This window comes from Capsicum annuum, chromosome 1 (assembly GCF_002878395.1).
Source record: "Capsicum annuum cultivar UCD-10X-F1 chromosome 1, UCD10Xv1.1, whole genome shotgun sequence".
In the NCBI taxonomy this organism is placed as follows: Eukaryota; Viridiplantae; Streptophyta; class Magnoliopsida; order Solanales; family Solanaceae; genus Capsicum; species Capsicum annuum.
This window is the reverse complement of record NC_061111.1, coordinates 227,405,937-227,419,702: the sequence shown is the minus strand read 5'-3', so window position 1 is coordinate 227,419,702 and position 13,766 is coordinate 227,405,937. Positions and strand designations below refer to the sequence as shown.

Here is a 13,766-nt window from a genome sequence, read left to right as displayed (position 1 = left end):
TCTAAAATTTTATATAAATATATGAAAATATGAAAACAAGAAGAGAAGGTAAAAAAAAAAAAAAGATCATTTTCTTATCGGTAAAACCAATAAATCGAATCGTTAAGGACCAAAATCGATAAACTGAAAACCAATAACAAATATCTTATTGACTTGGTTATCGGTTTACCGTGTTGACAAATTAAAAATTGATAACCGGATTGATAATACATAATATCGTATCAAATCAACTGATACACACCCTAAAGACGGCAAAGAAGCTCATCTGGTAAAGAGACTTCCAAGGATTTTGAATGCAAAGGTGAAGTTCTTTATTACCTGTTTTGATATAGAAAGGCTTACGATCATAACAGAGATAAGTTGAATATCATGATAAATTCAGTTACTATAAAGTAAATAGATATGAAGCAATGGAATTTGAACAATTCTTGGTACAATATTGATTAGAAGTAATAGGTTCAAGTTTTAATTAGCCAAGATATATGATGGATATTTCAATGCAGCTATTTGTTTTGAGTGTAATTTGTCATATTTAATTTCTTGAAGATACAACCAACTACGTCTTAATTTCAAAGGGTTGGTTGGCTATACTAATCATCATTATTAATGTACTATTTAAGCCCTATAAGAAATTTAATTTATTGATGATGTGACAGAAAAATTGAGCCTCGACATCGAGTTGTCAGATGAGGCTTCTTCCCATTCTGAAGCTTCTATTCTCAAGCGTTTTGGTCAATCTTGCTTTGCATGCACTATTAGCCCATTTTCTTAAATATGGTTACTTGGTAAGATTCAAAACATATGAATTTCACGTAAATTCTTCACTCTTTAGGCTAAAGTAAGCATGTGCAGCGTTTTTGTTATTTTTTTATCATTGTTAAGTGAAACTATAAAGAACATAAGCTGTTTAATTATATGTGTAAATGATTATACACCATGTCAGCACATTTCTAATCATTTGGCATTTGCAAATGGTCTTATAATAACCAAGAATTATGATTTGCTTATAAGAGATGAAAAGCAAAGGTCGTGAAATTTAAAGGTACATTTTAGTGAAACTCCAAGCTTTTATTTGAGATGAATGGCATAAATTCATTGCTGATAATTGCTTAAAGGAGGGAGATCGTATTATATTTGAGATTATTACTGATGATGAGACACCTATATGAAAATATCATGTTGTTACTGATGCAGAAACTCCATTGAGAAAGTTGTATGGTAAGTTTTCTTCTCTAACCAACCTTTTATTTCTTTGATGATCTTTTTTAATGTCAAATAAAATATTTTTCTGTGGGATATCTATAAATATTGCATCTTGGATATGATCTTTTTTATTTTTAGTTGGTTGTTTAAAGTGTGTAACAGTCTACATACCTATACATTTTCACTTTATAGAAACTAGAAATTATGACGTAAACTATTATTTCTATTTGCATTTCATATCACTTTCTTCGATCAACATACTAGTCATTTTATCCTTTGCTACTCATAATTATCATTGAACACCGTAATGGTGTTATATAACTGGTCAAACTATTGTCATGTAATCTATAGCTAGAAGTCGCAGTGGAGGTCAGAGAAAATTGACTTCATCTTTTCTTCTCCTCTATTTTTTATTTTTACTTGATTTCTTTGAATGATTTATTGTAATTGTTCCATATCTGCGTGAAGTAAAACTTCTCTTTCTACAATTATGATAGTTGCCAATGTGTTTGTTTGGTAATTATTTGATTTGATTTATTTGATTATCGTCATACTTTGTTCTCATATTTTTGTGCTTACTATTTTAATGCTTAGCTACCATAAAAATAAATTTATATTCTTATTGTGGACACAGAAGGAAAATCGATGAGATAGAATAAAGAATATGGAGAGTTAGATCTTTACTTTAGTAAAATAAAGATTGATTAGTGGCTAGGAGAGGAATATACCTATATCACCTTAGTTGGTTACAAAACTGAAAGATATATGTAAATGCATCTGGATTGAGTTATCACATCTCCGCTCAATGATGTAGTCGTGAGGTTAATTTAGATAGACGATTAGATTCTCGAAAGACTATGATCATATAATCAATTCTGTAAATCAATAATTTAAAAATTAAATAAGTTGATGAAATTGATACTCGACATGATTGTTAGCGAATTCGTAACTCTATATCATTCATTCATTGATTGCATAAAATTTGCTCCATTTTGATAATTGTTCATTCTTTTTATTTTTAGTTTAGTTAATTTAAAAACATATCTTGAAATCTACCTCTTGGGTAAATAATTGGCATTAGTCTAATTTAGTAAATTGTTAATTAACCAGTTTTTGAGAGTATGATATCTGAACTCTCAATCCTATATTACTTGTACGACTGCGTACACTTGTGTGTGTATTTGGACGCAATAAGTCTGGTTTCAAACAGACTATGTGTTCATATGTGTGGGTATTACTATATCTTAGAGGTCCACACAACAGTTTATCATGATCACTTCATCAAAGTATACTAAGATAATAGCTATTCATGAAGCAAGCTGTAAATGTGTATGGTTGAGGTCCATGATATATCTCATTCGATAAAATTTTGACCTAAAATGTGACAACGTATCCATGATTGTACATGAAGACAATGCACCATGCATAACACAATTAAAAGGAGGATACACAAAAGGAGATAAAACGAAACACATTTCACCAAAGCTTTTATACACACATAATTCAAAAGAATGATGATATAAACGTGCAACAAATCCATTCGAGTGATTATATAGTTGTTTATTCACAAAGTCTCTACCAACTACAGCTTTTGAGATGATGATGCACAAGATTGAAATTCGAAGATTCAAACTTTTGGATAGATGTTTTCATTAGGGGGAGTTAATACGCGCTGTACTTTTTTCTCACAAGGTTTTGTCCCAATGAATTTTCCTTGTAAGGTTTTTAATAAGGCGGCCAAAATGTGTATTATTAGAGATGTGTACTCTTTTTTATTCACTAATTATTTTTTCAATGAATTTTTTCTAGTAAAGTTTTAACAAGGCAAATTACTTATCAAATAGACATTCAAAGGGAGTGTTATAAACCTAACTAAATTTGGAGTGAATGCTTAACATAACTTGATTCGGAGTGAATTTCTATTCGTTCGGAGAAAATGATCGTGTCAATTCTCTCCTATAGAAGAGTCTCTTCATTGTAGTTCATCCTTTAAAGAGAAATAAGAATTACTCTCTGTTCTCTTTCTTATTATTCTTGTCTTTTCTTTATTATTTAATATATATAATATCATAATGTATGGGTCATCTGACGCTCTCTCAATTTTATAAAGATAATTTTTAATTTGACATATTATAATAAAATTATTAGATATTTAAAACAATATGAAAATATAATAATCAGAAACAACCTCTCTACCTCCAACGGTAAATGATCTGCGTACAGCCTATCCTTTTCAGATCTCATTATATGAAATTATACTTGTATATTATTGTTATTATTGATTAAAAAATAAATTACAAAAATTAAAATCTTATAAAAATTTAATAATCGAATATAACCCGTTTTTTAATTATTTTAGCTCATTTAGTTCATTTTAATCTGCCCAACTTTAATTGAATTTGCCACCCAGACAACCTTGATTCTTAAATAACATTTGTTATACCTCGTAGGAGTTGGTACTTACTCCCTCCTTTCATTTTTTGTAGAGCTATCAATACGGGTCGATCCAGCCCATCTGGCCTAGTCTATACGGGCTTTGGAGTTTGACGGATCAGGCCGGGCTGGCCTATCAATATGACGGGGCAGAAAATAGCAAGTCCAACCTATCACACTGTGGGCTGCGGGTCCCACGGGCCAACCCACTTTTGTAAAAAATATATTATTTTTATAATCTTAATTTAAATTTTAAATTGTTAATTACATAAATATGTACAATATAGTATTACATGAAGTTACTAATAGTTAATCAAGTCCCAAATTTACAAAAAAATCCAAATAATTTGTGAAATTAAATAACTTTTGACACCAAATTCAAACCAAATAGGGATGTTGCAAACAAACGAAACTGTTAATGAGTAACAATACAACTAGCTAAATAATAATATTAACCTATTTTGTTCTAATTGATAACAATAAAACACAAAGAAACATCAATATTTAGTCCATTAAAAGTGAAAATGAACTCTTCAAAAAAAAAAAATTCTCATGGCACTTATGAGTTATAGCGTGTTCAACATCGCCACATTATCTTCATCAAACATATTTGATTCCTTAAAAAATTTAGTATTTTAATTATTTATATATTTTATAAGCAGATTTAATATTTAAATATCTATGATGATCTAAATAGACTTTGAGTTTGGACTCTTTTTTTAATTCTCAATATTCTATTCTATTTTTAATTATCTTTTGTTTGGCCCACGGGCTAACCTAACCCATATTGCTCAAGCCCCACGAGCCAACGGGTTTATACGGGTCGGGCTAAAAAGACTTGTTCTTAACAGGCTGTAAAAATCGTAGCTCAATCGTATCAAATTACAGACTAGGCCAAACTGGCCCAACAGGCCTGACCCATATTGACGATTTTAATTTTTTGTTTTCACGTTTCTCTTCATCTTCATGAGAGTAAACTTGATTAATTTTAAAATTAAATTAAATTACATTAATTTAATACTTCAAATATAAAATTTAGACATGTGAAATTATAAGAAAAATATAAGTGGTCATTCTTCTTATGTTAATATGGTAAAAAAAAATATATGTAAAAATATTGGTTATAAATTTACTTGTTTGACTGTCGATTGAGCTGACGTAATAACTAGTATATAAGGAGAAGAGCCCCCTGTTTTTCATTCCATTTGTAACTACCTAAGTTACTGTACAAATTTATATTAGATTTTCCCTTCAGTTCTTTGATTTTAGAGAACACCATTACTGTACAGTAACTATATTCCCTCATCCCCCATGAAAATCCCTCCAAAGAAACCTCACTTTTTCAAACCAATTCTTCCTGGTTTCAAAGAAAAACTTGTAAGTTATACTTTCATTTTCTTTCCCTTTAATTTGTTTGTTGCATGTTTGATATAGACGTATATATAGTGTAATTTTATGACCAAGTGAGTTCTTGTGTGTCAAATGGGCGGGTTGGGCTGAATTTAATTGACCCATCAACATTTTCATATTTCTTTTAAATTTGTCTGCTGCATGTTTGATATAGAGGTGTGTACATTGTAATTTTTTGACGAAGTGAGTTGTTATCATAGGTGTCAAATGATAAGGTTGGGCTTAATTTAGGCGGGTTAAAATGATAAATGGACAATTTTAATTTGCATGCCTGGAAATTTTACTAAACTAACCTTGTTAATTATGTTTTGAAACTCTAAATTTGATTCCTACTAGTTATTTAATACTAAGGGTAGAAAGGAAAAAATATGATAAAATTCTCTTGATTTCATAAATTGAAACAACTATTTTGGTATAGAGTCAAGTTATTTAAAATGAAGGGATTGTTTATTTACATTCACAGGAAATTTTTGTACTCCATGTCGAAAATGGTGAGTTCAACTAAATGCATGTCCCATCTGCCACTGCAATGAGCCTATTGAATTCTTGAAATTATGAGTTCAGAGTTCAATTTTGTTGATATTTAATTTTAGTATCTTTTCACATGCATACTTATATGTTGTGTTGTATCTGTCTCTCTGATTGTTATGTGTCGGTCGTTTTTGGACAAGGCCAATGGCGTAGCCACATGTATTCAAAGTCGTCAGAAAGTTAATTACACTGAGTACCCGAGCAAAAAATTCTTGTTTATATTGACACTCCTTGGCTTCTTCATGGGTTTACTCTATATTTTGACACCCTACAAGGCTATTCTAATTATTCATAATACATAAAACAAATACTCAGACTTGGCCTCAGTTGGCAAGTAAATACTCCAACTTTGAGTACGCACATCTAGACACCGTAAATTGTCTCCGCAGTCTCCAACTGTGTCAGTTGAATACTCCAGCTTACAAAGTGATTGTCTAGTCACCTCCAAAATTTATATACCACATCAGTGTCCTGTGTCCCGTATTAAGGAGTAGATAGAGTGTTTAGTTGTCAGTTGAGATCACGTTGAGGTGTCTAAATGTGCACTCTCAAAGTTGAGTGCTTACTTGCCGGCTGAGACCAAGTTTAAGGGTCTATTTATGTATTATGCCTTCTAATTATACATATATGCTGTACTGCAGAAAATTCCTAAAGGTTTCTTGAAGTATCTGAAGGGACACAGTCATATTGAACGTGCAATATTGAAAAGGACTGGTAAAAAGTGGCTGGTGAAGCTGAATGGACGACGATTAGAAGATGGTTGGGAAAAGTTTGCTGGGGAGCTTAGTTTGCAGTTGGGAGATTTGGTGATTTTCAGGCATGAAGGAGACATGGAATTTGAAGTTTCAATCTTTGATTCAAGTGAATGTGAGAGAGAAGATGGAGCTGAAGAAAATAACCGTACTCCTGAAGAAACTTCGAACAAATTTGAATTCAAAGGTGAAGTTATTCAAGGCACATTTTTCATGTATTCCATTTCTTAACTTCTATTCTTTATGTCTCTGCCCCGAAGAAAAGAAGACAATTTTGCATGCTAAAAGAGTTTACAGTGAAGGTCTGTTAGATTAATCAACTTTGTAAACTTAAAAGTAGTTCACTATTTAAAGATGTGCATATAGTAGGAAGTTCGCCGCCCGTGGGACAAGTTATATTACGTTGAACTATTGATATGTTCTTTGTTCATGAGGTACTTTTTTCAAATTTTTGAAACGAGGAAAGTTAGCCCGTGGGACAAGTTATATTATGTTGAGCTATTGCTATATTCTTTTGTTCATGAGGTACTTTTCTCAAATTTTTGAGATGACCTTTTATGTAACTAACAGATGCTACAGGGAAACCAAAGCCCAAAATCACGTCACAGTGCAAGGCTTTCTCCGATTTAGAAGCGGCTAAGGACATGCTTTTGGGTCGCCCTCATTTCATTTCCACGGTCAAACCCTATTGGATGTCAATGTCTATGATCGTAAGTGCAAAACTAAATTCTACTCTAAATTGTTACACTTTAGGAAAAAAAGAATAAAAAATGAACTCATTTTGTTATGAGAAATTCTTTTTCTTGAGTAATTTGAAAGTGTGAAGCACAATAAGAGTTATTTATGTGAAGCTGGTTATAAACTGTTTCAGCATGTTCCAAAACTATTTGCACGAGAAAGTGAGCTCAGCGGAAGGAAATGTGGAATAATGATAAGAGATGAGGAAAGGTCATGGCCGTTTAGGCTGTTTTACCGTGGACGCCATACTTTCATTGGTGGTGAATGGCGTAAATTTTGTGCTGTTAATCTTTTAAAGGAAGGAGATCGCATATTGTTTGAGATATTTTCAAATGGGGAGAAACCTGTGTTGAAAATCTACGGCAAGTTTCACATCTTATGCCCTTATCTTATTTTCATCCACTTTTCCGCTATTTATCTGCTTCTTTCTTACAAATCATGATTACATTGAAATGACATTCTGTTTTTTTATAAGGATCGTGTCTAATTACTAAATCTTCTCTTTGTAACTGCTGTTATGTCATAGTTTCTTTGTAACTGTTTTATCTTGGACAACTGTGTCATAAAAATCCAATACTGTTCAATCCTCAGTCAACTGAAAATGATTTCATCCTTTCTTTTGATTCTAACGTTCTTGATTGTTTGTGTCAATTTTAAACTAGATCTAAGAGGAGATGCATCACTCCGGCCTGAAGGAAAGAAGATTTATTTGGATACTGAAATAGTTTCCACTCAAGGTCTGGATTTCAAGAGAAATCCCTTGTTGCATCAAATACATTTTTCTTTTCATTTCTAATAACAGGGTTAATGTTAACTTCTACTGAATGTGTGATAGTCGAGCACAGCTAATAGGACTTGTTTGAACTTTGAAGTTTCCCGTATATCAGATACACTACAGGTGTTACATGATGAAAAGTATTGTGCTAAGATATGCTAATAAGCTGATTCACAGTAACTAATTTAGAGAACTTGCATGTCTTTTTCTCTTCATGAAGGATGTATTGATAAAGGAACAATGTATATGATCATCATTTGAAATTTAGCAAAATCATGATCACATAGTGCAAGAGGATCTGAAAATAGCTAATTAATCAAGTTTATCGCTCAAAAAGTAATATTAAAATGCAAAAGATCTGCATATAGTAGGAAGACGGAAGGCCCTTCAAGACAGATTCTATCATTTTGATCTATTGATGTGCTCTTTTGTTCGTTGTCGCAAGTGTGCTCTCCCTATATTTTCTTACATGACTTTTTGTGTAATTAACTAATGTAACAGGAAAACCAAAGCCAACATCATGTCATCACACAAGGCTTTAGCCTACGTTGAAGCTCCTATGGGCATGCCTCACTGTCACCCTCATTTCATTTGTTGCTCATCACTACCATCGAGAGTTGAATTAGCCTTCCATCGTTCTTTTTCATATCTATCGACATTTACTTCAATACTGTTCTTTTGATTTTAAATCATCTTGAGTTTCAGTTGTGACATTTGTTGTTTCATTTTGAAAAATGATTTGAAAAATTTATCTATCCAGCCTCAAGGAAAAAAGACTATTTTGCATTCTAAAAGAGTTTCTACTGAAGGTCTGAATTTCAAGAGCAAATCCTTGACCTTTTCTATCCATTTCTTTGTTTTTTTTTTAATTTATTTATTTTTTGGAATGACGGGTATTGGGGTTAAGGCCATAATATCTCCTAATGTTGGCCGTGATGTTTAATTTCTTGAAGAGCAAAAGGTGGGTTGTGTATGTAATTTCTCAGACTACAAAAGTACAGCTCGTTTCCTAGTAAATTGGGACCGAGTGCATAAAGTTTTAACTGTCCACACTGCACCTTTTATATCCTTCAAGAAACTTTTGCTGATGATGTAACAGGAAAACTGAACGCCAGCATCAAGTCGTCGATCAAAGCTGCTTCCCATGCAAAAGCTGCTGCTCACAAGTCTGATGGTCATTCTAATTTTGTATGCACTATTAAACCATATTCCCTTACATATGGTTTCTTGGTATGTCTTAAAACTCATTAATTTCACTCGAACTCTTCAACAATCTTCTGGCAAAAGGAAGCATGTGCACCATTTTTCTTATTTTATCTGAAAATATGAAGAATATGAACTGCTTAACGATGTATGTAAATGGTTATACACCATGTCAGTGCGTTCCTAAACAATTCGCATGTGCGAACGGTCTCATCAACAAGAAGTGTTGTCTCATTGTAAATGATGAAACGCAAACTTCGTGGAATTTAAGGATAAGATCTTGTAACACTCAAGTCTATATGGGAGAAGGATGTCGTAAATTCATTGCTGAAAATTGCTTAAAGGAGGGACATCATATTATGTTTTTGGTTGTTACAGATGGAGAGACACCTATATGGAAATTCCTTGTTGTTACTGATGAACTCCAGTGAGGAGGTTTCAGGGTAAGTTTTTTCATCTAACCAGCCTCTTATTTCTTTGATGATCTTTTTCATTGTCATATGCATTACTACTTTGTGTGGTATATATAAACAATATATACATGCCTTTGATCTTACCGCAGTTAATCTGTTTTTCTTGTGAGCGGCTGGGTGTCCGTAGGATAAAGTATCCTGACCTTTTAACCTAATTAATGCTTCTTAACTGTTTTACGCAAATAATGTGACTTTTCTGAAAGATACTAAACTGACATAAATGCCAAATACCAGGATGTTTTATACATTCTCTAACTAAAAATTGTAATGGTCAATTGAAGTGGACTGACAGTGTTAAAGGTTAGAAACTTATATGAAATGAAAGGCATGCACTTCCATATTCTCACCAGATCATTATTACTCTATTCTGCTTGTGATTAGCTACTTTAACAGTGAACGCGAGATGAAAATGAGGCAAGCAGATTTTGGATTGTTAGATTTGCGGTTAAGAGTTTTGGAGTGTGAAAGAAGCACATCGATGTATCCACGTGAAAAATGAATCCAGATAAAATGGTTCTCTCTGGGGAGTTAAAGTTTGAATAGTTGTCCATTTCTCGTTTTTCAAGAGCAAACCCTTCTAGTTATGTTTATAACCCTGGTCATTTGTTTTCATTTTTGATTGTAATGTTACTTCTTTCTTTTTTTTTCCCCAGTCACCTCAAAGCAGTTGCAGGCCGTAGGGTTAAAACTCCGGACGTGGCTGCTCTGAAATTACAAGTACCTGCTTCAACATCTGCTGATGCCAACCCTCATTTTATATCAATTATTAAATCTTATTCCATCACAAACTCTGCTTTGGTAAGTGATTTGAATAAATTGCAGTCATACTAGTCTCCTTTTCCTTTGTGATAACACAGCATTGATTCTCTATATTGGGGTATAACTTGAACAGTATCTTCCGACGGCTTTTGCAAAATCAACTGGCTTGATGAGTGGAGGCTGTGAGATAATTCTCATCGATGAAAAACATAGATCATGGTCAATGTGGCTAGGGAGAATGGACTGCCACTTTGGAATTAGAAGGGGGTGGGATAAATTCTTAAAAGCAAATGGTCTCCAAGTAGGAGATCCTTCCTTACAAGTTTGAACTCATCAACAAAGGCAAAATACCTATAGCATATGTCCACTGTGAGTATTTCCTTGTTTCCCTTTGTTTCATGACCACCCTATCTTAATATTATGTTGTTTTTCTTCTTTATCCCTTGGATTATTATAACGCGGAAGATGTTTTGGAACCAAATGCATATTCTGGGACTTCTCATTATTTAGATCCCCATGAAACATTGTGAGACTTGCAGTCATTTTCTCAAATTGGAGTGGGGGGGGGGGGGGGGGGGGGGGGGGGTTCTATTTGGTGTCCAGTACCTGCATTGGGCCCCGATTAATCTAGATTAGCACCGCGTAGGCGGAGGGACTATCCATCCTGCCACAACTCTTGATAGTGGGACGATTATATATTTGGTGTCCGGTACCTGCCTTGGGATTTGACTAATCTAGATTAGCGCCACGTAATCCCATTAAAGGGGAAGCGCTCCTTGCGATGAATTTTTTCTTAGGTCAGTATGTCTTGTACTCAAGACTTCTGGTTAAGGGTGAAGCCGTGGAGGGATCCCATGCATCCTGCTGCAACTCTTGAGAGTGAAACAATCATCTAAAGCTTTATACAATTGAATCCGAAAAATAAATTCAGAAGTGAGGCTATGTTTTGTTTAAACAAATTGTAGGTAAATATGAAGCAGTTGGTGATGGGCAGCACTGATGCAAGTGGATGTAATGTTTTGTCACTACTTTCAACTGTATGATGTGTTGTACTTTTGTTTTGAAAATATCCTTTCATGTATATATAGACTATTGTAATTAGATTATGGTACCTTTTTGGATTCTTGCCTGTTGTAATCAAACCAGAAAAAAGGAGAAGAAATAGAGTTGTTCGCAAATATCCTCTCTGCCTCCTCGAGGCAGTGGTAAGGTCTGCGTACCCTGTTGTTGGCTACTGGTAAGAATGCAACTCGATTGGTTAGATGTATGTCACAAAGGTAAATGACAAGCTTATTATCCATTGAGGTTTGAATTGTGTTAAAGATGTTCATTAAAATTAGAAACTGTGTTAACCCTACATAAAAATTAGAAATTGCTACAATTACATATAAAATACTAATAAAAATGTTGGGATCAGTTGACCTTGCTTCCTGTGTGTTACATTCTCCCCTACTCCTATTTTTAATGTAAATATTTGGTTTAATTATTTAAATTTTTACCCTGAAAAAGGGTGGATAGCAATTCCAATGGTGTACACTTAGGAATGGGAGCAACTAGAGAAACCCTAATCTGCCGCTGCTCTTATCTCTCTCACTAGGGCGACTTTAATGGCGAAGTAAAGCCTTCCATGGCTTCTTCGTCCTCTCCCCAACCTTTGGTTGTGGGAGAGCCGAACCCTAATCCTAATCCTCAAGATTCTTATGCAACGCTTCTGAATCCAAAACAACAAACCCAAATCTTGACTAAAACAATACTCAAACCTGTGGAGTATAATCACGGGGAACCTACAATGGAGGAGATAAGGCCATATGCAGTGGAGGAAGGCTTACACCAAGAGCTTCTAATAAAAATTTTCCACACAAACAGATTGATATGCAAGAATTGAGGAAGCTGTTGCCTACAAAACTAGGAAGTCCATGTCGTTGCCTTATCGGATGGCTCGCGCGCCGACATATATTACTTAGATTTGATAGGTATGATGAATACGTTTTATCTGCGGCTAAATCTGTCAACTACCTACTACACAATGGTACACAACACCAATTCAGAGTCTTTCCATGGACACAATTGGTTTCAATCCCAGAGAAGAAACTTCAAAAGCTTTTGTTTGGATATTGTTTCCTAATTTACCCGCCGGAGTTGTTTGCAAAACAATCCTTACTGCCCGTCGCATTGGCAGCAGGTAAGCCGATTGCGGTTGATAAAGCCATCCAAGAGAAGTCGAGACATAGCACAGCTAGGGTCAAAGTAGAACTGGATTTATTAGCAAAGCTGCCGCAACGAATGAAGCTTCAATACGTCGATGATAAATCTGGAAAAATTACGGATCATTTTCAGAAGTTTGTGTATGATAATTTGCCAAGTTATTGTCCCTTTTGTAAGCATCAAGGCCATGATGAAAGTGAATGTCGATTTCTTTTGGTAAAGAATGCAACAAAAATCCAATAAGAAGCATCGGAAGATGGAACTTATATTGAAAAATATCAAGGAGATGCGAGGGAGATATTAGATGAAAAGCGAGTTGGTAATGAACGCATACAAGTCAGAAATCAGGATCAGCTTGTCGTTGATCATCAAGCTAATGATTTTGTGCGACAAAACCCTCAGCAACAACTAGATGGTGTGATTAGGGATGTCTCTCAAGCTGATAGCATTTAAGCTTTAGCTACTGGTACTAATACAAATGGTGTGCAGATTGAGAAAGAGTTAATTTTAGCCAAGGTTAATGACTTGGGTTTGTCGGAAAATAATTCTGAAAAAGATATTAAGGTAAGGAACAAGGTCTGGTAATGAACAATTTGAAGTTGTAGGTTACGGACAAGCTAAAAAATTCAGCGGTGAAAATAACACTTCTTGTCCTAATAAGCGAAGGAATTTTTGCAGCAAATAAATGTTGCCAATAGAGGTGTTACTGAGGATGGTTATGAGCGTGATTTGACATCAAAATCAGTAAATGATCAAGTCCAATCAGAAGGCGATGGCTAAAGGGATCAGGTGTCTACGGTTATTGCTTCGCCGGGTGAAGGGGTATATAAAGAGCAAGCTATCTTGGTTGATGCTAGTGTAATTAATCAAGCTTTAATTGCCTTGCCGATTCTAAAAGATTCTGGGCAACGAGAACATCAATCTGAAAACGTCACTGAAAGAAAATTGATACAGGATTCAAATTAGACTATGGTGACAAAGAAAAAATCTCCAGGTGTTAGAATTGATTCACTAATACGCAACACAAGGAAACAAATTGAAAGCAGCCAAACCACAAACTCAAGTGATCGACCAATTGTTCAAAAGGATGTTCTTTGTCGTAACACTTTTGATGCTCTGACGGATACTATTGTGTATGTTCCCTCACAATCTTTGCAACCGTCTGGAGAGCAACATGGATATTCGAGGCAGCAACTAACATCTTCAAGGAATGATCAAAATGTTGAGAAAGGTGCGACAAGTGCTCAGAGTCGCGCAGATTTAGTAGATGAAGAGGATGAGAAG

At 34.2% G+C, this 13,766-nt stretch overlaps 1 protein-coding gene across 1 annotated transcript in view; it reads left to right on the top strand.

The window, feature by feature from the left end:
• Positions 1-11,455, top strand: part of LOC107848568 (putative B3 domain-containing protein REM15) — a 24,296-nt gene extending 12,841 nt beyond the window's left edge. Inside the window, 10 exon segments of the mRNA XM_047412957.1 lie at positions 3,690-3,721; positions 6,219-6,516; positions 6,900-7,039; positions 7,201-7,429; positions 7,730-7,804; positions 8,942-9,072; positions 9,424-9,488; positions 10,172-10,316; positions 10,411-10,646; positions 11,243-11,455. Coding sequence (XP_047268913.1) covers positions 3,690-3,721; positions 6,219-6,516; positions 6,900-7,039; positions 7,201-7,429; positions 7,730-7,804; positions 8,942-9,072; positions 9,424-9,488; positions 10,172-10,316; positions 10,411-10,605 — 1,310 coding nt within the window. The 3' untranslated portion in view covers positions 10,606-10,646; positions 11,243-11,455.
• Positions 11,456-13,766: the final 2,311 nt, after the last annotated feature.